The sequence below is a fragment of the Leuresthes tenuis genome, unplaced genomic scaffold, assembly GCF_036924035.1.
Source record: "Leuresthes tenuis unplaced genomic scaffold, fLeuTen1.0.hap1 SCAF_4, whole genome shotgun sequence".
Taxonomy (NCBI): domain Eukaryota; kingdom Metazoa; phylum Chordata; class Actinopteri; order Atheriniformes; family Atherinopsidae; genus Leuresthes; species Leuresthes tenuis.
Window position 1 is genome coordinate 38,887,395 of NW_027325358.1, and position 26,880 is coordinate 38,914,274.

Genomic DNA, 26,880 nt, shown 5'->3' on the forward strand with positions numbered 1-26,880 from the left:
CACCCAGTTTGCTTTGAAGGGAGGAAATCTGCATTTTTGCAGCAGCACCAGCAGCAGGCCGGGGATGAAGTGATTCACTGAATGGAGAAGGGGGGTTGAGGAGTGTTACTCCTCTGCATCATTTCCTTTCTCATTACCTTTTCTGTCGTTGGCGTGTTGATCTGATTTGTGTTGTCTGCTGTCAGTGCGTTTGTCTTCTTCCTTAACTCATCTTCACTGTAATGGATCTCAGAACTGTCGTGATTGTCACAACTTTTGTTCTTGTGACTGCAGGTGAGTACATCAGCTTTTGTTATCTACTGAATATTAAAATAGAAGAGGAGGAAGTTAGACTCAGCCCAGTAAGAGACTGGACCATAACAATTAACAGTAGAGAACATCTGACTGGGACGTTCTTCTCGGTGAGCGGGTGCTGAGGCCTTATCGCTGTGTCAGTATAAGTTGTATGACTGCAGTAGTTTAAAGGAACATTTTGGTCTCTGGTACTGTTGTAAATCTCTTTTCTGACAGAGTGGCTCTGTCACATAAATATCATTCATACAGTGCTGCTGTGGTCTGTTTTACAAGTCATGCTCACATACTCACGCACATTCAGGAAGCTCATTCATGGTGTATACATTTCTGAACTCAGATCTTCCATTTGTTCACCAATCACTGTACATCGAGAATACAGGTTTTCATAATAATACCCTCAGATTTGTTCAGAGGTAAAGCCACCTTCAGACTGTTAGCAGGAGTGGGGGAAGAGTACACAGGACCCTCGTTCAGTTGGCCACTGCAGTGTTTTCTACATATGTTTGTTCATCTCCTGCCACCAGAACAACACTATAGTTTTATTAATGTGTTGCAAACACAGATGCAGTCACAAAGCTCGGCAGACAAACAGAAGGATACGACTGAACCGAAATTAAAACCTTCTCAGCCCAGCACTTATGGTCAAATATATCATGCATGGACAGCATATACAGAAGCATTGTTTTAATCTTTTTGACCAATTTAAGCACTTTATACGAGAAGCCACATTCACCCACTAAAACAGGATCTGTCAAACACACACTCACACACTGATGAACGCTCCACAGGCAAAGTGAGATTCATTGTTTTGCTCAAGGACACTTCAACCTGTGGAACCAGCACAGGTCAACTGTCCATCACAGGGTGGATCTTCATATATAAAAAAACAAGTTATTTCTGTCAATGTGTCACTGCTTAAAATGTCCAAACAGATACTACATAGTTGCTGGTGCCTTTCACTGCAGCTCTAATGTATGTGTCATGTAAGCTTAGTCTACAAACCATGTCAATAATAATAATTTGTATTGAACTTATCAAAAGCAGTGTTAGAAAGTGCTTCCCACAGATGTAGAATAAAAACTCATTCTTAATGGATAAAAACTAGCAGGCTGAGGGAAAGGAAATAAACCATGTTTGATGAAACAGGAAACCAGATTGATCAGAAATATGTCAAGTGTAAAATAGCGGATATAAGAGAGAAGTAATGGGTTCAAAATAAGAAACAGCAGGATAAAATGATGATTTAATTAATAACAGTAAATAAAGTTTTAAAGAATTGTAAAAGGTTATCATAAAGGCCTGGTGATAGATTTAAATGGAGACAGTGACTGAGCAGAATCATTTTATCAGTGATGAACGCGAACAGCAAACAGCCGGCAGGTTCCTGCATGACGGTTGCTCTGAGCCCGACCAGACCCAGAACTAATCCTAAAACTAATCAGCAGCCAGTGCAGTGATATTAGAGCCTGCTTTATTTTAGTTTGTGATAAGTCCTTCTGCCACATCTTACAGTCTGGAGTCTATAAAGGTGTTGACTTACAGATTTTTAGAAACCATTGCAGTTACTCTAAATCTGTGAGGGAATGAAAGCTAGATGATTGTGTAACATTGAAAGTTAAAAAAGTCATAACTTGGTGATATTCCTCAGTTTGCAGTCGCATGACTCAATTACTTTGTTAATGTGTTTCTCAAAAAACAGGCGGTTCTCCTAAGTTTGTGATTTCAGACTGTTATTTGAACTTATCATAAGGATCCCTGTTTTATCTGTGTTTAATTAAGGGAAACATCTGTCAGACAGCTTGTAAGACTAGATGAATACAGTTTCTGTATCTCCATTAATGTAATGAAACACGCGTCTGTGGCTAAGTGGGAGCTCACGGCGAGAAAATCCTTCTAGCTCTTGTACTGACCTCTGCAGGAGTCCACAGTTTAAGAAGACTTTAGCGGAGACAGTCACCATTCCAAACAGGTGTTACAAAATTATAACAAGGCTTTCTGGTTTATTGGTGGTCTTTTGACATGTTTCACATTTATGAATTTATTTAAAACGACAGATGTAAAACTAGATAAAAAGCAACAAAAAAAAAGGAGTAACAATCATTGATTGTGCATCACTGATTCATTTTTAATTAAAAATTCTAAAACCATATTCATGGCCGTCCATAATGCCATTAATTAAAACGTACAGGATTTAAAAGACATTAAAAAGAGCTCCGAGGAGGGAACTAAAAGAGAGAAAAATTAGTTTTTTGTTTTCTTGAATTATTCATTAAAAGAAAACATTTGACAATGAACCACATCTCATCTTAAAAACTGCAGGTCCTGGGAGGATGCGCACAAGAGGCCAAAATAATTTATTAACTGGTTCACTATGTATGGTGACACTTTTATCTTATCTTATTCAGTTTTGCTGTATTTTATTGCTTTTACTGTTATTTTATTGTTTTTTACTTATTCTTTTCTTTATTTATTATCTGCTGTAAAGCACTTTAGTACTCCGAAATGGATTGTTGTAAAGGGCTAAATTACATTTACATTTACGTATTTAAAGAAAGAAAGACTAATAGTTAGACATTAAAATCATGTCAGCGTGTAAAATCTATCCTTTCACAAAGAAAAACCCGTTCAAATAAAACATAACCAGTTCTCAGGGTGCTGGAGACAGCGCAGGACAACAAGTCGTAAATACAGCCCCGCATATAAAAACCTGTGACTGCGTGAAAAGTCAAAAGATCAGCAAATCATTTAAAGCAGGGATGTCCAAAGTTGGTCCTCAAGGGCTGCCGTCCTGCAGGTTTTAGATGTTTCCCTGCTTCAACACACCTGATGCAGATGAAATGGATCTCTTCAAAAGATTAAGTTCTGCACAAGTCTGCAAACGGTGCATTGATTTAAAGCTAATGTTAAACTGAACCCAGAACATTTACACTTGCACTGTGTTCAGTTTGAGCTGCAGCCTCAGGGTATGAGGGGCCGCTGTGTCAGGAGGTGACAGCCTGAAATGGTGACTAATAGAATAGAATAGAATAGAATAGAAAAATACTTTATTCATCTCCCAGTGGCAGAAACTCAAATTAGTCAAGTAGCTAAAAACAATTGAAACATATGAGATATGAGAGAACAGATCTCCTTTTATATAGCTCAGCATTAATGGTGCCCTGTGCACTGATGCACGTGCACACTGTCACAGCTGCAGGCTTCTGAATTTTGTGGACAGTCCTCCTCTGTAATGTGGACATTTAAAGTTCATTTTAAGTAAAATTATGTTTTTTTTCTCTTCTTTTCCATTGACATAGTTTTACCTTTCATTATTGATTAAACAGCAAACAGAGTCCTGTAACGTCTCTCTGAGATTTGTTCCTAATCAGCCACATATTTTAGGGAAGCGGATGATAAAATCTCCGGTCCTAACGCTCATGTTCAGGCTGAATCTTTAAACAAATCATTTTCATATCCAGTCATGTTACTAACAATCACACGTCTGTTGTTGCCGGTGTTCATGAGTTGTATTGGTGGCATTAAATTTAAACATTTTAAATGGAAACCACACACATTTTTATGTCAGCTCCACACCTGATAGAACCAGAACCTGAACCAAACTTTTGATGGTTATTAAATCAAATCTGATAGATAGAGACAGATAACGAGCCAAGCCGGGTGTGGTACTTACATACAACTCAGCAAGTGTGTGAACGATGATCAAAGGAATGGAATAAAAATGATACAGCCAACCAGAAAAGCCATGTTGGTGTCCTTGTTTCTTAAGTTCACAACAAGGTCCACGACAGCCAATGATTTCAGGTTTGAGCAGGACGGCCAGAGTTGGACGGCTCACTGCTTCTGGGCTTAATGGGACGTTAGTGCAACTCAAACTGGATATTTGATTGTTTTTGTGTTTGTCCTCTGCAGTTGTAATTGACGTTTTGAACATTAGAGGCTTTACAGTTAAACATTTGTGGGACAGAGCTGCTGTCATTACCTCTGATGAGGTTTCAGTGTGACATGATGTCTTACAGATGGCAGCACATCACATCACAGACCTGTTTTATACCACAGTGCCTCAGTAATAATTTCCCAATCTTATAAGTAGTGCCGTATGGTTTTGACAGGGGTCATATTGCTGCTTGGATATATTAGAGATATTTTCTTGGCTGAAAGATAGAGACTTCCATTTGTCATTGAGAAAAAAGATGATCAGAACTTCTTCAAACACTTGTTAAAATGCTGTTTTTCGAAGGGTTTGTATTCGTTCTTACTGATCGTGAAGAGAAAATCCTTTTCTGCTGAATTATGTTGAAGTGTTTCAACATGAAGACTCTTTAACCCATCAGCCACACACAGTATTTCGTGGGGGCTTGAGTTATTGAAAGAAACCTCGATGGATGACAGAATTCATTTCTCAGGATGTTTGTTTCATCCGCTTCACAGAAATTTAATGAACTGAATGTCTCTGAAGAGCAAAAATCAAAAGTTTGAAATGAAGAGCAGGACTTTAAATAAAACAAGGAAAACAAACATTTTTAAACACAACTTAAAAAAATGATCCAAAGCCAAGATGCTCTCATTTCCCCACATAGCGACTCCACCCTGCAGAGCTTTCAGCTGCGTTGCAGAGGCTTTGAATTTCATGCCGCTGAAACTAGTGCCGCCTCCGCTGAACAGAAACGGGTTTGTGGTCTTCAAATTACCAAACCTGACATTTGCAAAACTGTCAGAAAATTAGATCGTTCTTCTTAGTGCAACTACATGTATCTGCACACATACCACAGAGGCTCCGTTGCATTCTGTCAGTGTGTGTGGGCTCTGCGTTTCACTCTGACAAAAGTAAGAAATGACAATGAACACAATTAAACATATTTACTGCATAAACAGTCCAATCATTAGCTAAACCATGACTACAGATTTAAAACTGATTAATGACTTCCATCGAAATCCTTTTCTTGCTTGGGCAAGAAAACTCGTCCCAGTAAAGGTGTGTGTAGAAATCCCTCCATTAGCTCTCCTATAGCTGCAAGTAGCCACATAACAGAGCTATGAACTAACAGAGCTATAGTACACGTTCATTCATTCATTCTTCCTAAAGTGTTGGTGAAATAAAGACAGATAATGCCTTATTTAGAGGCTGCATCGCCTAAGCCCCGTTCACTCCGTTATATGGATATACGCCGATCGCGAGTTTTCTAAATAGTTTCTGAAGGATGCTGACTCTCACCAAACTGTTAGATAAACGTATTTCATGCCAGAAAAAAGGTGTAGGTTTAAAAATATCGGAGCTCCCCTTTAATAGATTTTGATACAGCCAATTATTTGTCTGGTTGTCGACTCATGGGCAAAAAGTTTATTTGTTGAAGCTGTTTAATGAGAGAGAAAAAAATGTGTCCAGTCATTTTCAAAGTTTGGCCAAAATTATTATTTTCTCCTGACTTGACAAGTTTTTTGTTCTGGTCCCAACGTTTATCCTTCCCTGACACAATGAAGAGTTATAATAAAACACGTTCATGCTTTAATTTCTCCATAAACTTGAGACGCATTGTACATATGTTCACAAGTGTGACTGTACATCATTGTTTGAATAGTTTATTTGAGGTGCAGTAAGATAGTTTGGTTTGGGCTTTGCTGTCTGTCATGTCGTTTTTAGTTTTAATGTCGCCAGGAACAATTTTTCAGATAAGTAGCTATCATGACTGAGGCTGCCTTAAACATTTTATTAATGTTCAGCCTGCTTTTTTTCCACAATTAAGGGACGCCTTAACAACACTTCTGCTGGTACGTGATGGTAAGGGGCAAATAAGAGAAAAATAGCAGAGGATTGTCCCTGTCCACTGTAAAATTGGCTTCTCTGTTGAGTTAATCATGTTTATTAAAGCATGATGATAATAACTCTTATTCTTCTTATTTTTAATCAATGTTTTCAGACAGGGCAGTGGACACTGAGCAGTATTTCAAAGCAGAGTAAGCCTGCTACAGCGTATGCTTGCATTTTCTGCATAAATGTGGTTCTGCAAGCACACGGTTGAAATGAGCGAGCTCGACCCTTGCCGCTTTCAGCTGCTCAACAAGTGCGCACTCCTTATCCTGACTTTTAATGCTTTGAGGGGCACCGTCTGACCCCAACCACAAATGGGCAATAACTCATAGAGGTCAAAGATAATTACAGTATTTATCATCCATAAGCTATGTTTTAAAAATCTGCTGTAACTGCAAGCTACAAGGATGGGAGAGAGATCTCACTCTGGCCTGCATTCAAAACTTGAGAGCCCTGTAACGTAAAACTTCCAGGTGCTGTTGATTGTAAGAATGTAAGAATGTTAGCGACATACTGTATGAATAATTTCCATCTGATATTAACATTTAGTTGACATGGACTGCAAGAGTGGGGCAGGCTCAGAGGTAGGATCAGAGACAGCCTCCCGCATACCTGTAGCTACCCCTTTCATGGAGGCAGGGGAAAGTAAAATGACAGAGGCCAAAATAGATAAAATGTTGGTGCATATTCAAAATTAAAGTGTTACTGCAACAAAAGCCATTTGTACTATATTTGTACTGGATGAGAATCGATAAGGGAACCAATAAGGAACCAAATCGATAAGCGATATCGATAATGGAACCGAAATCATACATTTTTAACAATTCCCATCCCTACATGTTCCTGCCATCAAATTCAAGATGAGCTGATATTCTTCATGAAATAGTAAAGTGTGTCACTTTCAACTTTGGATATGTTTTCTATATTCGATTGTAAATAAAATGTTAGAATAGAATAGAATAGAATAGAATAGAATGCCTTTATTGTCGCCATACACAGTACAATGAGATAAAAAGCAACTCCTCGTTCGGTGCAAACATGGAGGCAAAAATATATATATCAACATAGCAAAGATATATACAACATAAAAACTTCTAGTGCAGAGAAATGTGCAGTATATGCAAAATTGCTTTTTGATATGCAGTGTGAGGTATTGTGGTATTGCACGGTGCACAGTAAATGGATTCACAGGATTTTCCGTGTTATTGAATTTTAAATGTTAAATATCTAAGTATTGCACAGTATGTGGGTTGAAGAAGTCTGGGGGTTGAGGGGGTTAGGCTGAGAAATCAGTGCATGTGTGAGTTCAGAGTGGTTATGGCTTTTGGGAAGAAGCTGTTCTTGAGTCTGTTGGTCTTTGTTCTGATGCACCTGTAGCGCCTCCCTGAGGGCAACAGGTCAAACAGATCAAAGCCAGGGCGGGAGCTGTCCTTGGTGATGGTTTTTGCTCTGGACTATCGTGCTCTGAAGCCTCTCCCTGTCTGCCTTGGTGCAGCTGCCATAGCATACTGTGATACAGTATGTCAGCAGGCTCTCGATGGATGAGCGGTAGAAGGTCAGCAGCAGGCTTGAGTCCAGATTGTACTTTCTGAGGACTCTCAGGAAGTGTAGCCACAGTTGAGTCTTCTAGCTTGTGAGATTTGGAAATCATTGCATTCTGTTTTTATTTACTTTTTACAAAGCTTCCCAACTTTGGAATTTGCAATGTATGAGATGAGATTATCTGAGTTCAGCTTGATTCAAGGAATCTCTTCTCCTGTTAGGACTTGGATGGCTCCAATATGAACAGGGGCGCCATGAGAACTGCATGGGTTTTCACCACTAATGGCTCTGAATACCAAATACTGTATCATTATTCTGTTTTCTGCTTTTTCCAATGACTTTGAATCATTTTTTTTCAGGTGTTACAGTCTTTTGGAATTATTCCTTTGCTTTGTATTATTATTATTATTATTATTATTATTATTATTATTATTATTATTATTATTATTATTATTATTATTATTATTTTCTTTACTAGTTTTACTTGTATTCTGTTGTCAAGCACACGGGCAATATGTCATATATGTCAATATGCATGTGTATGACCTACTTTACTCTTTACAGCAATAATTGTCCTGAATTATCTATAAATACAATCATAAAGAAACTAGCTTCTAGCACACACTTTCCTCACGTGTTTAGTAATCATGGCACAGTTTTGGAATCCAAGTTTTTACAGCTCCAATTTTAACGTGCTGGTTGGTGCCAGTTAATGGACAGCTATGGGCTGTTGTATGAACCCCTGAACAGAGTAATACTGTTATAATGTTCATCTGTGTGTTTTCTATACTAAGTGAAGTATTTCTCCTAGGATCCGACTCAACTCAAACTCCAGCAAACAGTGGTGTGACTAATTCCCTGACCAACAGCTCCAGCTGCAACTGTACCTGCTGTCCTGCTCCTGCTGAACCCTCTGTTACTCCCACCTCCAGCTCCAGCAGCTCCGCACCCATCCTGGGCCTCCTCACAGTCAGATGGTCAAAGAATTGTGAAGGCAGTGTCTACCTGGTCCCATATCTTCACTTCAACAACTCCTCCTTACCTGTTTGTTTGGGGCTAGACACACATTTTCAGAGTATTTTAAAAAATATGTGTCTGACTAATGAAGGCTGTAAGAATAAGCCAAACCGGCTAAGTGCTGGCGAAGACAGAGAGGGTTATGAGGTAACCGAGAAGGGGGCCAACAAGATGTCCACCTGCAAGACACTCAGAGTCATCTGTGCAGGTTGGTCTACTTGTCTGTGTGTCACTATTCTTTGTGAGTGAGATAATTTCATCTCCTGCAGTTTGTCATTCTATACTCAGCATTTTATAGTGTATACAACTACAGGACATGATATATGAAACACACACTGTCTGGTTTTGTTTTACAGTAGAACCCAAATATCTATCAAGAAGTCAAATTATTCTCATCATAAATATTGAATCTAACAATAAATTAGAGCATTGCCCAAATAATATGTGTAAAATAACCAAACTGCTGACTCACACAAACGACTATTTGATTAAAAAGTAATCAAGACTAACATCAAGGGCCACACAGCTTTCAATCAGCTGCAGTTTTTAATTCTCTAATACATCAGAGTTCATTCAATGAACATTGTCCTTTCACACATGGCAGACAGTTGCCCACTTTGCAACACTTTTTGTTTCATTCAGGTGTTCCTTCCCGCTAAATTAAAGTTTTGTTCAACAACACAAGCCACTCATGGGGCGATAGTTGGGTTTCTCTTAACATTTCACTATTATCACCTCAGAACGTAACTTCATTTCCTGTAAAGGTGTTAAGTTTTCTGATATACACACAAATCTATAATTATATAAATCTATCATTTGTTCCCCGATTAAAAAGTTTTATAGAACAGAAACATGTCCAAAGAAGGGATTTTCACTGACCAACTTCTTTGTGTTTAGAAAACAAAAACAAATATAGAATCTGATTCAGCAACACTCAACAACAAAAGTTTTTCCAGAGTCATGTTTCCCCCTCAGCTCCCTTTCAATGACACTTTTTAATGGTTTGGGAACTGAGGATACTTATTGGTGCAGCTTTTCAGAGGAATCTGTGTCCATTCTTGCTGAATCCAACATTTCAGCTGCTCAGCAGCCTGGGGTTGTTGTTTATGAATCTTATCTTGATACAATTTTTTAATAAGAGACATATCTGAATCCATATGCATAAACAATGCTTACCTAATAAACCATGCATTACTAATCACAAACTGGTATATACAAAAGGAAGAATATGTACACCACACGTGTTCTTCAGAGCAAGATTGATAATGTTTTTACAACAAAGTAAGCCTGATATGAAGTGGAGCGCAAAGGTGCGCTCATCTTTACTCACGCAATGGGCCGGTGCGCTTGTGCATCTTCGCCAGCGCGGATTACGCACACAGTTGCCGGGAATAATTCTCTCTAAAGTGCGTTTCCTGTCCAACAAACTGGACGAATTACAACTGTTGTTGGGAAAAAACAGGGACTTTTCTTCATCTTCTGTTTTGTGCTTCCCGGAGACGTGGCTGTGTGGATTAATACCGGACTCTGCGCTGCAGCTGGCAGGCTTCCAGAATCTGTTTTTATATCAACGGGGGTTGGTGCGACGATGTGACAGTGATCCAGCAGCACTGTTCTCCTGACCTGGAATCTTTCAACATAAACCGTAAGCCTTTTCATTCACCCCATGAGTTTGCTTCATTCATTCTGCTCGGTGTTTAATTCCCGCCACATGGCAACGTGCAGGACGCACCAGACGACCAGATACTTGAACCAGAACTTCCGAAATATAGACAATTTATTAAATGCCAGACCAGACAGGATATTCTGGATCACCGTTACACCACAGTCAGGGATGCTTATCACGCCGTCCCCCGTGCTGCACTGGGCCACTCCGACCACGTCATGGTTCACTTGATTCCTGCTTACAGGCAGAAACTAAATCTCTGCAAACCTGCAGTGAGGACATCAAGGAAGTGGGCCAGTGAGGCTGTGGAGGATGTCCAGGTGTGTTTGGACTCTACTGACTGGGATGTGTTCAGGGCTGCTACCAACAGTCTGGATGAGTACACAGAGGCTGTGACATCATACATCGGCTTCTGTGGGGACTGCTGTGTTCCACCACGCACAACATCGACAAACCCTGGTTCACAGCCAAACTCAGAAGGTTAAAGTTAGATAAGGAAGAGGCCTTCAGGAGTGGGGATAAATACAGATTCAAAGAGGCAAAGTACAGGTTTAGCAAGGCGGTGAAAGAGACTAAACAACTGTACTCTGAGAAGCTCCAACACCAGCTCTCAGCCAACGACTCTGCATCGGTCTGGAAAGGGCTCAGGCAGGTCACCAACTACAAGCCTAAAGCCCCCCCACTACATGAACGACCAACACCTAGCCACCGACCTGAACGAGTTCTACTGTCACAGAGAAAGGGACAGTCCTGTAACCATCCCCCACGGTACCTCTCAACAGCTCCAGCTTCATATCACCTCCACCTCCCCCACCTCAGCAGGGGCCTGGGCACCTCTACCCATACCCACCTTAAAACACCTGGATTCCGCAGGTACCCACGCCAGGATCCTTTTTGTAGATTTCAGCTCTGCGTTCCTGACTCCACCTGACTCCACCTGCAGGTGGTTTACGGACTTCCTGTCTGACAGGAAGCAGCATGTGAAGCTGGGAAAACATGTTTCCAACTCACAGCTCATCAGCACTGGCTCCCCCCAGGGCTGTGTTCTTTCTCCTCTGCTCTTCTCCCTGTGCACCAACAGCTGCACCTCCAGTCATCAGTCCGTCAAGCTCCTGAAGTTTGCGGAAGACACCACTCTCATCGGACTTATCTCTGATGGTGATGTGTCTGCCCACAGGTGGGAGGCTGACCATCTGGTGACCTGGTGCAGCCAAAACAACCTGGAGCTCAACGCTCTAAAGACAGTGGAGATGGTTGTGGACTTCAGGAAGAACTCAGCCTCAGCTACCCCCATCACCCTCTGTGACTCCACAATTGACACTGTGGAGTCTTTCCGCTTCCTGGGAACTATCATCTCCCAGGACCTAAAGTGGGAGCTGAACATCAGCTCCCTCATCAAGAAAGCCCAGCAGAGGATGTACTTCCTGCGGCAGCTGAAGATATTCAACCTGCCAAGGACAGTGATGGTGCACTTCTACTCCTTCATCATTGAGTCCATCCTCACCTCTTCCATCACCATCTGGTACGCTGCTGCCACCACCAAGGACAAGAGCAGACTGCAGCGTGTCATTCGGTCTGCAGACAAGGTGATTGGCTGCAATCTTTCATCTCTCCAGGACCTGTATGCCTCCAGGACTCTGAGGAGTGCAGGGAAGATTGTGGCTGATCCCTCCCACCCCGGTCACAAACTCTCAGACACTCCCCTCTGGCAGGAGGCTGCGGTCCATCAGGACCAAAACCTCATGCCACAAGAACAGTTTCTTCTTATCCGCCACTAGCCTTATCAAGAAGGCCCAGAGCCCCTCTTGACAATGACACCCCCCCCCTCCCCAGACCTTCTGCGTTACATTAAAGCACATCTATTGTGTATATATATATATATATATATATATATATATATATATATATACATATATATACACATTCATATCATTCTGTATATATATCTATATTGTCTGCACCAGCTACACCAAGTCAAATTCCTTGTCCATACAAACCTACTTGGCAATAAACTTGTTTCTGATTCTAATTCTTCTGAAACAGAAAGAAGGCTATATCATTTTACATCAAAACAAAACAGTCAATTTTACCATGATTCCTGAGTATGATAGTCAGTTTTCACAGTATTACACACTATTTACAGTAACTATGGGAGCTAAAATCAACTGCAGTTCTTCATCGGGAGTAATAACTGTGGAGGAGCTATCTAATGAGACTTACAAGCAGATATTTAGAGATGATTCTGATTTTACTGCAGCAGATAGACTGACAGGCTTCCACAGGGCTGTTTAAGAAAACAGCAGACATCCCCTTATCCATTTGTGCATTGTTGTAGAGAAAAGACCAGAGTAGTCAGATTCGTCTGGGCAGCCTCTATGGGGAATTTATTATCAGAATGACCTATTACACAGCAACATACAATGAATTCCTAACTCACAGTAGATTGTGGTATTCTCTTATACATTCTGATAATGTTCTGTACAACATGGCTCAAGTCAAACATATTTTTCATACAATCTCAAAAATCAGGCTATTTCTTTCAACTGCTGACTTATACCTTAACTACTTTAAGTTACTATACTAGGGAATCATTCAGGGCTTCCTCCATAATCTCCAGTTGATTTAAAAGCACTGCAGGTGGACTCATTACTGGAACCAAAATGCATGAACACATAGCCCTGTGTTTGAATCTCTTCACTGGCTTCTTAATAGATTTACTTTTGATTTTGAAATCGTACTGTTCACTCTCAAAGCCTTCAATGATGAATAATACTATTTCATTATATTATTTGTAAATAACAGTATGAGCACTGTTTCCGTCTCAGCTACACTTCCTACTTTCCAATGGGTTGTCAATGGCTCCACCAGAGAAAACAAAAAGTTGGATTTATTCTATGCAAATGTTAGATATGCATATAGCTCTTCTGCCTGTCCTCCATCAGGAAAATCAGACCACAATCTAGTTCTCCTCACCTCCAGTTATATATACATTGTTCAGTGGCAATGCAGAGTGGCAAAGCAGAGTGACAACTCTATGGGCTTTGAAAAAGTGGTCTCAGGAGGCTGAAGATGATTTGTGGGGATGCTTTGGATCCACAGACTGGAATGCACTCTGTGAATTACATGGAGATGACATCAGTACCATGATTGAGTGTGTGACAGACTACATTAACTTCTGTGTGGAGAGTATTGTTCCCACAAGGACAGTAAGACACTTCCCCAAAAACAAAACCTGGATCACCAGTGACCTGAAAAAGCTGCTGAACATGAAAAAAATCATCCAGGGAGTCCTCTAGTTATTGAGGACTGTTAAAAAACAGTTTAAATATAACAGAGAGCAAGAAGGTGTACAGAAAAAAAGCTGGAAAGAAAACATCCGCAGAACATAAGATATGTGTGGCCAGGGATGGAAAAGATCAGAGGCTTCAAGGTGAAGAAGATCAGACTGATGGAAGCCTGGACGGAGCCAATAAGCTGAACATGTATTTTAATAGGTTCAGCTCAGATCAACAGTCAGGATCCTTCTCACCTGCCTCCAGCAACACAGACCTCAAGCTCTACCTGTAGAGTAGACAATGGATGCAAATGCAAACAGGCTGACAGAAAGCAGATGGAAACTTGATTTGTTAAACTAACTCAAACTAAGGGTGTCTGCTAAGCAGGTAATCCAGAAACAAAATAAACTCTAAACAACCAAACAAACTATAGACTGATCACAAGGAAGAAACAGACAAATTAACTATGGGGTGGCAACAATAATGAATTGGCAAATGACTAAGACGATGGGAGAGCTATAAATATACAATGTGGTGTGGAAACAATCATCTAATCTTAAACACAAACAACACAAAAGAGATGCTTGTAGATTTTAGGAGGAGCAGGAATAAGCCAAATACTGTCTCCATCCTGAGAGAAGAGGTGAAGGAATATAGATACCAGGGAGTTTACTCAGACAACAGGCAGGACTGGAAATGCAACGCTGAGGCTGTCTACAAGAAGGACAGAACAGACTTCTAAAGGAAGCTTAGGTCCTTCAGCGTCTGCACCAAGATGTTTCATATCTTCTACAAGTGTGTGGTGGAAAGTACAATCTGCTTTGTAGCACCTGTTGGGGCAGCAGCATCAGAGCCAGAGACTCAAAGAAACTGAACAAAGTGATAAAGAAGGCTGGCTCTGTGCTGGGGACGGCTCTGGAGCTGATTGTTCAAAGAGGGCTGCACAAGTTCATGAATACAAAGAACAACACTGAGCATCGTCTTTATAAAATAAGTGATCAAACAACAAAGGGGGTTCAGTCAGAGGCTTCAGTTTTTTTGTAACAAAAAATGTAATTCATGCCAGCAGAAATAACCATACATTACAATAGCTTATGGTGATCGATGAAAAAAAGTTACATTAACATTAGAATTTCCTTTTGGGACAAATAAAGTATTATTAAATAAAGTAAATGATGTGAGTAAATGAGTTTTTTTCCTATTTGAAATCCACCACAACTCTTTTCCCCTTTTTAAAGTAAGTTAGTGCATTAAATTCCAGATTTGTTTCTGTTGATCAATCAAGTTGATCAGGAAAGACATCATTTCTCGGACCTCTATCATGCTGCACACCGGTGTGGTGGTTAGTGCTGTGGCTTCACAACAAGATGGTTGCTGGTTCTTTCATTGTGGAGTTTTTATCCTCTTCCACAGTCCAAGAACATGTATGTTAGGTTAATTGAGGTTTCTAAATTGACCATACGAGTGAGGCTGACCTGTCTAGGGTGTACCCTGCCTCCCGCACAATGGCAGCTGGAAAAGGCTCCAGCCCCCTTGGTGATCCTGACTTGGATGGAGTGGGTATAGAAAATGGATGGATGGACTGGCGTCTGTTGAATAAAGGTTCAAACCAGTTAAGAAATTACAGAGTAATGTTTTTGTTACATCTGCAAGAAACCTTACAACTTTCCTGCAAATGTGTGTCTATATTATGCCATTATGACTCGATGAAAAATATTACTTTCCTTCTCTTGGTATCTTTTGAAAACCACAAAGCTTTAGACTATACATATACGTTAACACAGATATCTGGATTATCCACAAAATCACTAGATCGACATCTGTGTGTGTGTTTCCAGTTGAGGAGCTCCCAGATGCGAAGGGACAGCTGCAGGCCTACAAAGTGGTGACAGCTTTGCTTTGCTGTGTGCTGCTGGTCCTTTTATTAATCCGCTTCACCAGACCCACCGTTAAAGCCCTGCAGAAGAGATGTGAGTACACACACTCTAACACACACACAGGGGCACACAAACACCAGACTAATGCTCACACACCAAACACATGGTGCATGTATGCATATGACCTGAAAATTAATATTTTTAGATTAAAGTCATTAAATCAAAGATTATGTCCAAGAAAAATTAAGAATCAGACTGACGATATAATCTAGAATAGAACGACAAAATGGAACAGGACAGAACAAGACAAAACAGGACAGAACACATTTGACCCAACACAGCTGACTCTTGTCATGAGCAGTGCATGCTGTGCATCTTTTTCCAAGAGGCATGCTGTCTGTGTGGAAGGTTTGAAGGGGGATGTGTGTTGCTCTTTGTGCAGTCAGAAGTCAATGAATGAGAGCTGTAACAATGGACATACTTATCTGTTGGAGGAAAGTAGTCACATATAAAGCCTCTCAGCTGATAAACTGAACCATCTCCTGAGTGTCTGAATGTGTAGTGTTCTTTGTTTTTTTTAACTAAATTTCCCCAACAAGTCTTTAGAAGAGGTGTGTAACATTTCCACTTGCAGGCAGAGCAGGCTCAGGTCACAGACAGAGAGAGGACTGACGGCTGGAGAAGATCGAGCCCCCTGCTAATCACTGCAACTTTCAGATATGACTTTAACATGTATTAACTGCTGTGTTGACATGACTGTTGTTGCTTTTCAGTATCAGATAAGAGGCAAAAACGCTGGATTGGACCAACACAGAGTGGTGAGTCAGTCTCTCAGCCATTTATTTCTTCAGTGGTCTCATTCCAAGTCTAACATAATGTTTATGTCAGTGTTCCCTCCCTACAGTGTGCACACAAGCTGCATTTCAACCTTGTACATGATGAAACTAAATATTTGTGAGGTGATTTTACATCACCAATTAGAAATGGCTTTTATCTAAGAGACACAGACAAAGTATAGACAGATAAGACAAGTATAGATAAAAGTATAATAGAACTACAAATAGATAAAGATGTTGATTTGTTAGTACAAAGACACCCAGTTATGGTCAAGTGTTGCAGCACAGCTTTGGTGTAACAACATTTTACAGAGCATTTTACAAAGGGATTATCATAACCCGCAGCAGTGACCCTCCTCTGTGATTAGGGTTGGGAACTGTTAACAACGCTTATCGATTCGGTTCCTTATTGGTTCCCTTATCGATTCTCATCCAGTTATATATAATACAAATGGCTTTGGTTGCAGTAACACTTTAATTTCAAGTATGCACCAACATTTTATCTATTTTTGCCTCTGTCATTTTACTTCTCCCTTCCTCGATAAAAGGGATAGTTACAGGTATACAGAATCCTGCCTCTGAGCCTGCCTCACTCTTGCAGTCCTTGTCAACTAAATGTTAATAACAGATGGAAATTATTCATACAGTATGTCGCTAACATTATTACAATCAACAGGACCTGTGTTAGAAAAACCATGAGGTTATACTATGAGAAAAATCTGTACTATGTGATGGGGGGAGGCTTCCTCCTATCTAAAAACATAAATAGGGATAGTATAATTTTTTTAACTCAGACAACTGTGGGTCAGCTTCCTGATATGTTGTGCAGACTCGTCTCCTTGCTGCAAGAATAAATGTTTTGTGTTAATTGTCTCGAGCGACTCTGAGATTAATTTTGAGAGAAATTTTCTGACAACCTGGAAGGTTTACTTTACAGGGCTCTCAAGTTTTGAATGCAGACAAGAGTGAATGGCTCGCAGGAATGGGGGTCTTTCATTAAAATTACGATTAGCGTTGTTGTTATTAATAACTGCTCTGTTCAGAGTTATGGGAGATGTGTTTCCTGCCATTTCCATAGCGATAGCGGTGCACCAGAGAAATTTATATTATAATTTTTTTCAGCATGAGAAATACAATGTGTGGCGGGAGTGCGTGACAGAAGACTGAAAAGCATGACTTGAGACTTGAGAGCCATGTGTTACCTGGTATTTTTAAAGCCTAGTTTATGTTTCTGCGTCACGTCGACGGCGTAGGATGTGACGACATCATTGAGTATTCAAAGTTCTGCTTTGAGGGAACGCGTTGCTCTGCAATTCACCATGCAGCTAGGTTGGTGTGGCTGTGTGTTTGTGTGGTTTCAGGGGTTATAGCTGAATCCTTGCTTCTTCTTCCGGTCACAGTTAACAACAGTAAACAAAGGTGGAACAGCTTGCAGCTGGAGCTCATCAATATGAAGACCAAATGCTTAAATTGCAAATGTTGAAGCAGGCGACAGAGAAGACGTTTGCGGGGGTGGTCTGTACGACCACTAAACCTGTCGAGGCTGAACGGGTGAATTTACAAAACTGGTTCACCCACTGAGGGAACTGGATGAACAAATGCACTTTAGATACTTTAGAATGTCAACAAGCTTTTTTGCTGTATACAGCCATTAAGACCAGAAAAAGCAACTGCTGGAAATGATGTTCTGAGCGGACCAATCACAGTCCTAGCAGTCCACGTCAACTCGATGTGTAGTTAGGATTTTTTGGAGGTGCACGTCAGGCTACACCATCAACTTGACGCAGAAGCATAAACTGGGCTTTAGACGGAAGACGCTCCCCCGCTAGAGTCGCCACCATCGCTTAGCAGCATGTGAAAGACTTCCCATTCGTGCAAAGTAATTGCATGCTGTGTGGTCAAATGTTTCAGCATGTTGGAGGTATTTCCCCCCTTTGATGTGATCAAAACTCTGCACGTGTTGCAACTGGCCCTAGTATTGTCCTTTTTGGTGAAATATAACCAAACCTTGGAGCGCTTCTGCCTCGACACCATGTTGGAAACATTCTGAGCCAAAATACGAAGCGTACACATGACGTCATCTCTTCGAGAACCGGTGCTTCAAGGAGGGGGTTACACACCGATGAATCTTGTTTCAAACAAAGATTATTAAATCTGACTCATCTATCCCACAGGTTACATTTTAGTCATCTTTAGTCTGATGTAGATGCTAGGGGTGGGTGTTTTAAATGATTTTTGATGTTGACTAATCAAGCCAATCAAAGTCGATTAGTCATCATTAAACTAACATTAATCCCCAAAGCAGTTATTTGTTCCTGTTGTTTGCTGTTACAGGAGCATTAAGCTACAACAAAACCAGTCATTGGTCTTTTCTCCCTGAAGCACAACCTTTTTGTGACAGTTTAGTCCTCATGGCGCTGGTAGAACCGTGGTAAACTAGCTTCATCCTGCGTCATGTGCATTCGACTTTATTGTCCAGTTGAGTGAAATACCTCCATTCTTCGCTGCGTTTTGTTGGTTCTGCTGTGGATGCAAACTGAACAGAAATGTAAACATTAGAATAGATTACATTAGATTCAGCTTTATTGTCATTGCACAGAGTACAAGTACTGAGACAAGGCAACGCAGTTTAGCATCTAACCAGAAGTGTAAAGAAGCAGAAAGTGCAGAGTGTGTACATATGAATAGTAGCAGTACATAAATAATGAGATAAAAAATTATGTCTTTGCATCGTGAACTATAAGTCTCCTCCTGCCACAAACAAAAATGAGTTGACTCTTTAAAAAAGTAGTCAACTGTGTGTGCGCTATTCCTCCTAATCGTTTTGTTGTGCACATTCTGAGTAGACGCTCCTCCACTTCAGTCTTGTCTAGTTTGTACTATGTATTTCTATACCTGTGTGTTTGTGTTTGTTTATGGAGTCATTTCTAATGTTTGTCTCTAATCTGTTTACGACTCTGTTAGTGTCTTACCACAGAGGGAACACCGCAGTTAAAAGCAGCGATGGAGAGAAGAGGTTGTCATATCCAGGTAACTCAGATGATACTCAGTTATGTAGTGCTAACAGAAACTTCCCCACATCAATCTGGATACAATTCTCCACATGGGCAAACCAAAAAGGAAGGTTTTCTGAATGTATTAAAAGCTCAAAACTGAAACATCCTATCTCTGTTACTACTGAAACCTTTTTTTTTACCCTTGAGTCAGTCTGCCCTAGAAACTTTAGAGACATTGTGGTAGGAATTTTAGTAATGCACAGAGTCAGTTATTTTCTTCTGAGGAGATAATATGTTTTAATAATAATCTCTTGCAAGAGAGAATAACCCAGTACAAAATACAGAGTTGCTCTGACCACTGAGGCAAAAACACACATTTATATTGCCCACTTATCCCTTCATCTCTCTTTGGGTATAGTTGATTGTTCTTCTAGCTTTCCTCCCCAACTATCAGTTGAGGTTACCCAGACAAGGTCGTAAATATCAGCCTCATCCCTGTCCCCCTTAAAGTGCAGCTATCTCATTATAACAAGCCCACCATTGTAAAGAGGAATTTCAGAAAAACAGGACGGGCTGGTACCTTGCAGCTCGGTCATTTGCAGGTTATACACAGTAACACTCAATACAATGCATTTAAGAATACATTTTCCATTACAACATTATTACATAATGAATTTTTTTTTCAGTCATGGATTATGACCTTTATTTACATTAGAAAAATATTCAACCCCTGGCAATTGCATGTAAGAAAAACACCTGTGCGCATTTAAACCAGGCAACGAGCAAATCTGCATCTTTTAGCAGCATGATATGGACGTTGTGATAATAATGGGTGCAATAGTGTAGCAGCAGGAAAATGTAATAATGTGGACAATGGCTGGAAAATGGTTATGCGTCAGCACTTCCCATCCATCCTCATTAAGCTTTTATGCACAGAATAATGCAAAAAAGTTCCCAGAGAAAGATGTTCGAGTGTGTATGTTTATTTCTCTCTTTTTTAACCGTATATCAGTAGAGGACTCCAAAATGTGTGTTTTCCTTGATGGTGTGGTTTATTATGCATAGACTAATGGAAAAAGTAATCTACAGCTTTTTTCATGTGAGATCCATAACTATAATGTCTGCATCACTCTGTTAAAGTGACAGTGCTGATTCATTCAGACATTTCTGTTGCTGTTCCTCATGCTTAATTCAGAAAAGTCTGTTTAGTCACTCAAACACATCATTTGCCTTTATTAGTTCATATTAGTCTGGTTAACCACTCAAAGTTATTTTACATTCCCACACACAAACTCATACAGCACATCTTAGTCTATATGGTGTTAAAGACTACACAGTGTTTTTACTCTACAACACACATTAGAGGAAATATGGGTTCAGTGTTTTGTCCAAGGACACTTTGTCATGAAGTCCCGGGAAGCCCGAAATCAACCCTCTCACTGGCAGCTAGTTGCTCTTCCTCCAGAGCTTGGTGTTAGTACACCAAGGTCACAGTAGTTGTATAAAACATTGGATAGCTTTTCTCACAACATAAACTTACATGTTAGGGTTATACTTTTTCAATTGAAGAATGCGCAGATATATGTTTTTTAAACCATAATTTCGCAACCCTGACCCTAACCTGGAAGCATGATATAAAAACTACAATTTGTACTAAACTGCCGTACACAGTGGCAGGCAACGCCTTATCTTTTGTAGTTCGAATGCGTTTCCTCTAATATGTGAAATTGAAACCAGGAAACTTTCAGACTTATTATAGGTTTTGGGGTTGGGAAGCACTGGGGTGAAATCACATTTCTTCTGGGTTTTGACCCTACTTAGTGGCACCCCCTACAGGTGTCCCACAGGTGATGGTAGTATAGGTCAAGAGCTCGTTTTGTTGCTGCTCTGTAAGCCTTCAAAAGTGTCTCAGGTTCAAGGTTCAAAGGTCAACTCTGAGGAGAAGGAGCTGCCCACAATTTCCATTCTGACATATGTTACTCCCTGGGTCAAGACCTTTCCAATGATTAGATTAGATTAGATTTCCTTTATTGTCCCGCAATGGGGAAATTCACACGTTACAGCAGCAAGCAAGAGACAATTGCTAAACAGTCTGACAGCAGCAGGAAAGAAGGACCTGCGATATCTCTCCTTCACACACTTGGGGTGAAGGAGTCTGTCAATGAAGGAGGTGCTCAGTGCACCGATGGTGTCCTGCATGGGGTGGGAGATATTGTCCATCATTGATGATAGTTTTGTGATCATCCTCCTCTCTCCCATCACCTGCACTGAGTCCAGGGGAGAACCCAAGACAGAGCTGGTCTTTTTGATCAGTTTGTCAAGTTTCTTCCTGTCAGTTGTGGAGATGCTGCTGCTTCAGCAGAGCACTGCTGCGAAGATGGCTGATGCCACAACAGTGTCAAAGAAGGTCAAAGGGAGTGATTGCGCCTGCGGAAATCCATGATGTCTTCACTTTTGTCCTACACCAAAGTTTAATTTTCATCTTTCTCCAAGGCCAAGAGACCGAGCTGGATGAAATAATTCAAACATGTTTTAAGGGCTAGTTAGTGGCCACATGTGTTCAAAATACTGACGTCTGTTTAATACACTGTCAGACTTTTAAATTTGGACCAGTTTAGACCCCGTTTTCTCCATAATTTACAGTGAGTTTCATATTATATTTTCTAATGACCTAATTTGGCCAATTATACCTTCTGTATCCCTTCCCCCAGGCTGACAGGATGGTCCTAGATGATCAAGACTTCAGTATATTGTAGTGCCAATACGTGTCTGGATATACAGTTTTAACTTTTGCATACATAGCTTTACAAATGTTGTTTATTAGCAATGATGTGAAGATGATGAAGGATTTCCGTACACTTACAGTGTTTCTTAACATTTGGATCTTGTAGTAAATTCAGCCGGCCTGGGTCTCATTTTGTTGGCTCCACCCTGTCCAAACTGTGTTAGTTTAGCTCAGAACAGAACTGCTACGAGTGTGTGGTGTCTGTAGCTGTTTATTTATTAGAGCACCTATTTAATGACCATTTTTATTCTCTTTTATCCCTGACCCTTTTTATCTGTTTTGATTTATTTATCCATGTTTCTTTTGTGTTTCAACCATCCACCGTTTGGAGATCAGTGCAGTTAATTTCACCAATAAATGTTTAATTTTTATGTGATGTGTCAGAAGGACAAATAAAAGCTATCTTTATTTTGTTTGTTTATATATCAGCTGTCCGTGAATACATCCTCCTGTAAATAGAATTATTCCGGCTCTCTCCATTGGCCTCAGCGCTCTGATTCGATGCAGAAGATATCAGTGGGCAGGGATCTTTCAGGGTGCACTGTTGTTCATCCCAAACAAACTTATTTCTCTGCTGCCTGCGTGTATTTCCTTTATAGCATGTTTCAGCAGCAAACAAAAGCAAAAAAGAAACAACAAACCAACAAAAAAGTGATGACATGAACAGAGGAATCCTTGGAAATGTAGTCTCAGAACCAGTGATCAGTTTGCTGGCAATGTTGAACGTGGAAGTAGAGGAGGAGCAGGCACGACAATGGTGACATATATTGAAAAGTTATACTCTGATCATTAAATTGCACTACAATAACAGCTGTACACCTGAGAGGACTAGGGCTAAATTGATAAATTATTTAATTAAAAGAAATTATATTTATATCACCTTAAATATACCGTTAATATATATGTTCATGTTATGAACATATATATTAACACGTTCTTTCTCTCTCTCTCTCTCTCTCTCTCTCTCACACACACACACATATATTTGTGCATGTAGAATTTTATAAGTACAGTACATCACAACTATAAACTGTGTCATCTGTTGAGCTTACCTGAGCTCTTGATAAGAATGAATAAATTACAGAGCAAACGGAAGTTGAAGCATAGCAGCTTTATCCATCTGTAATATCAGTACGAAACCAATACATCATTGATCCAATAAAACTTGAACCCATCATTTTGCTATATATGGAATAATAGGATGCTGTCTGTACCACAATATAGAGGGAAGCAATAACATTTTATCGACATTTCACTAAAAATTGTATAAGAATTTCTTTTTTCAATCCCTCAACTTTTTTGCACCACCTTCACCTATTTCACATTTTTAAATTCCATGTTCCATTTCAATAAGTTATCTTAGTCAAGTCAAGTCAAATTTATTTGAAGCACATTTCATGTACAAAACCATTCAAAGTGCTTTACATAAAATAAAAGCATTGCAGTGGGGAAAGTGGAAGAAATATAAAAAAAATTGTAAAAGAATATAAAGAGAAATAAATAAAATAATTAAAATTCAATTAAATTATTAAAAACAAGAAATAGTCTAGATCAATTAAAAGATATCATTCAGATTTCATGCATAGACACATGAGAAAAGAAATGTTTTTAACCTGGATTTAAAAATGTCTCCATTTGGTGACAGTTTAATCTCCTCTGGCAGTTTGTTCCACTTGTTTGCAGCATAACAGCTAAATGCTGCTTCTCCATGTTTAGTCTGGACTCTGGACTGGACCAGCTGACCTGAGTCCTTGGATCTAAGAGCTCTGCTGGGTTTATATTCTCTGAACATATTACAGATGTCTTTTTGGGTCTAAACCGTTCTGGGATTTGTAAACCATCAGTAGACTTTTAAAATCTATTCTGTGACTGACTGGAAGCCAGTGTAAAGATTTTAAAACTGGTGTCATGTGTTCAGATCTCTTAGTCCTGGTTAAAACTCCAGCAGCAGCGTTCTGGATGAGCTGCAGATGTTTAATGCTCTTTTTGGGAAGTCCAGTTAACAGACCATTACAGTAATGGAGTCTACTGGAGATGAATGCATGGATGAGTTTCTCCTGGTCTTTTTGGGAGAGAAAACCTTTATTTTATTGACTGGTTATTTCCTCCAGACACTGACACAGTACGTCTGCTGGGCTGCAGTCGTCTGGTGACAGAGACACAAAGTTGTGTATCGTCTGCATAACTGTGATAATTGATGTTAAAGTTCTGCAATATCTGACCCAAAGGGAGCATATACAAGTTAAACGGAAAAGGTCCAAGAATTGGCCCCTGGGGGACTCCACAAGTCATGCCCACTCGCTCAGATTCTTAGCTGCCAATTGTAACAAAATAACTCCGGCCTTCTAAGTAGGATCTGAACACGTTAAGGACCGCTCCAGAAAGTTCAACACAGTTTTCCAGCCTGTACAACAGAATTCTGTGATCTACAGTATCAAATGCAGCACTGAGATCCAACAGAACCAGGACTGAAACATAAAAAGAATCAGTATTCAATCTAATGTCGTTTAACACTTAGTCACACTGATTAACAGCAGGATGACAAAGGGACCAAGTACAACCCATAGCCAAAAGCTGACTGGTGACAAGGTTGGCATATTTGAGACCATGAGGTTGATCATAGCTAATCACATTACAGCTGATCATTTGTCAGATTAGCCAGTGCTGCTGCTGTGTGTGTGTATCTATTAGTTTACTGCAGCTGTTCACACTTGCTGAAAGTGGCGCGTACCGTTTATGTTACTGGGTCTGGCCTTTAAAAATGTTACAGAAAAGCATCAAGAGAGTCACTCACACATGGCACCAAGACATTCAGCTATTGTCAGATTAATGGAAAGCTTTAGCAGTAATTTGTCTAAACATTGCTGCTCTTCTGTGTGTCACCAATTCAGCTCTGGAGCGTCTGACGATCGGTGACATCCACGACCCTTCATACAACAGAAACAGTGGCTACAGTTTCTAGCAGGCCTCTTCCTCCACCATCATCATAATCATCATCCTTCTCTGCGCTGTACACCTGTTTTCAAATGTCTCTCTCTCTGGATTGCATCTTTGTGTAAGATCATCACTTCTGCTTGTAAGGAAATTACCTGTCCGCTACCGAAAAAAGCAAAAATGTCTGTTGATGTTTATTAGCTGCATCACTTATTAAAAAAGCTTTTATAATCAAAGGTCCAGTTCAGTCTCACTTCAGACAGTAATTTGTACACAGGAAAAAAACGTTTGTATATTTAGTTTTTATATAGTTTACAGGCAAAGTTCAAATGATCATGACTTCATCATTTTGTCTTTTTAGTTCTTAAACCTACTCATTCATGAGTTACAGCAAACTTAGGAAACATTGGATCAATTAAATTCAGTTTTATTCATATAGTGCCAAATTACAATAAATCTCCTCTCAAGGCACTTCAGTAATACAGTCCAGGTCAAGCCAATTAGAGTCCAATTAATTGTAATCATAATCCAATTAAATCCAATTAATTGAATTCAACAAACAACAAACAAACACTGTAACGCCATTCAAAGGATACCTGTTGAAACAGGAAAACACAAGTTAATGACAACAATAATGCCCAATAATAAAGAATTACAGTAGTCCAATCCTGAAGTAACAAATGCATGGACTAGTTTCTCTGCATCACCCTGAGACAGGATGTTCCTGATTTTAGCAATATTACGAAGGTGAAAGAAGGCAGTCCTAGAAACCAGTTTTATATGTGCGTCAAATGATAAATTCTGGTCAAAAATAACTCCAAGGTTCCTCACTGTAGAACTAGAGGCCAAGGAAATACCATCTGGAGTAGCTATATAACTGGACAATTTCTCCCTCAAGCGCTCAGGTCCAAAGAGAACAACTTCAGTTTTGTCTGAATTTAGAAGCAGACAGTTCTGAGTCATCCGGGTCTTTATGTCTTTAAGACAGGCTTGTAGTCTGACCAACCTTTTGGTTTCATCTGGTTTCATAGATAAGTACAGCTGAGTATCATCAGCATAACAATGGAAATATATACCATGCTGTCTGATAATGTTACCTACTGGAAGCATGTATAAAGTGAAAAGAATCGGTCCAAGCACAGAACCCTGAGGAACTCCATGACTTACTCTGGTGTGTGAGGAAGATTCTTCATTTACAAGAACAAACTGGAATCTATCAGATAAATATGATTTAAACCAGCCTAACGCAGTTCATTTAATCCCAATAACATGTTTAAGTCTCTGTAACAGAATGCTGTGATCGATTGTATCAAATGCAGCACTGAGATCCAACAGGACAAGCACAGAAACAAGTCCGCTATCAGAGGCTAAGAGGAGATCATTGGTAACTTTCACCAGTGCTGTTTCTGTGCTATGATGCACTCTGAATCCTGACTGAAACTCTTCAAACAGATTATTTCTATGTAAATGATCACAAAGTTGAGCTGCAACTATTTTTTCAAGAACTTTGGACAAAAAAGGGAGATTGGATATAGGTCGATAATTAGCCAACACTTCTGAATCAGGAGTAGGTTTTTTAAGTAAAGGTTTAATTACAGCAACCTTAAAAGTCTGAGGTACATATCCTGTCAACAAAGACCGAATGATCAAATCCAATATGGAAGTATTGATTAAGGGGAAAACCTCCTTGAACAGTCTGGTTGGGATTGGGTCTAAGATACAAGTTGATGGTTTAGAAGAGACTATTGCTGTTGTTAGCTCAGAAAGATCAACTGGACAGAAGCCGTCTAAATACAAATCAGGTTCTAAAGATACTTCTAAAGCTGCTCTACTTGATGATACATCAGTGATA

General features: G+C 39.9%; 2 protein-coding genes across 3 annotated transcripts in view; both read left to right on the forward strand.

The window, feature by feature from the left end:
* LOC140304875 (uncharacterized) lies at positions 1-25,264 on the forward strand. Of its 2 annotated transcripts, XM_072383680.1 has the most exons (6): positions 1-273; positions 8,454-8,867; positions 15,439-15,570; positions 16,251-16,295; positions 19,278-19,343; positions 24,986-25,264. In XM_072383680.1, exons 1-6 carry the CDS (start codon positions 222-224, stop codon positions 25,054-25,056), a joined length of 780 nt encoding a protein of 259 aa, XP_072239781.1. In that variant the 5' UTR covers positions 1-221; the 3' UTR covers positions 25,057-25,264. The 2 variants fall into 2 exon arrangements, with proteins under 2 accessions (XP_072239781.1, XP_072239782.1); XM_072383681.1 differs by lacking the exon at positions 19,278-19,343.
* Positions 1-26,880, forward strand: part of vps37c (VPS37C subunit of ESCRT-I) — a 138,835-nt gene that overhangs the window by 23,206 nt on the left and 88,749 nt on the right. The gene's annotated exons all lie outside the window — the stretch shown is intronic.

Coding starts and splice junctions, on each gene's coding strand:
- LOC140304875 (XM_072383680.1), top strand. CDS start 222: ATGGATCTCAGAACTGTCGTGATTGTCACAACTTTTGTTCTTGTGACT. Junction 8,868..15,438: donor ACTCAGAGTCATCTGTGCAG/GTTGGTCTACTT, acceptor GTGTGTTTCCAG/TTGAGGAGCTCCCAGATGCG. Junction 16,296..19,277: donor GATTGGACCAACACAGAGTG/GTGAGTCAGTCT, acceptor CGACTCTGTTAG/TGTCTTACCACAGAGGGAAC.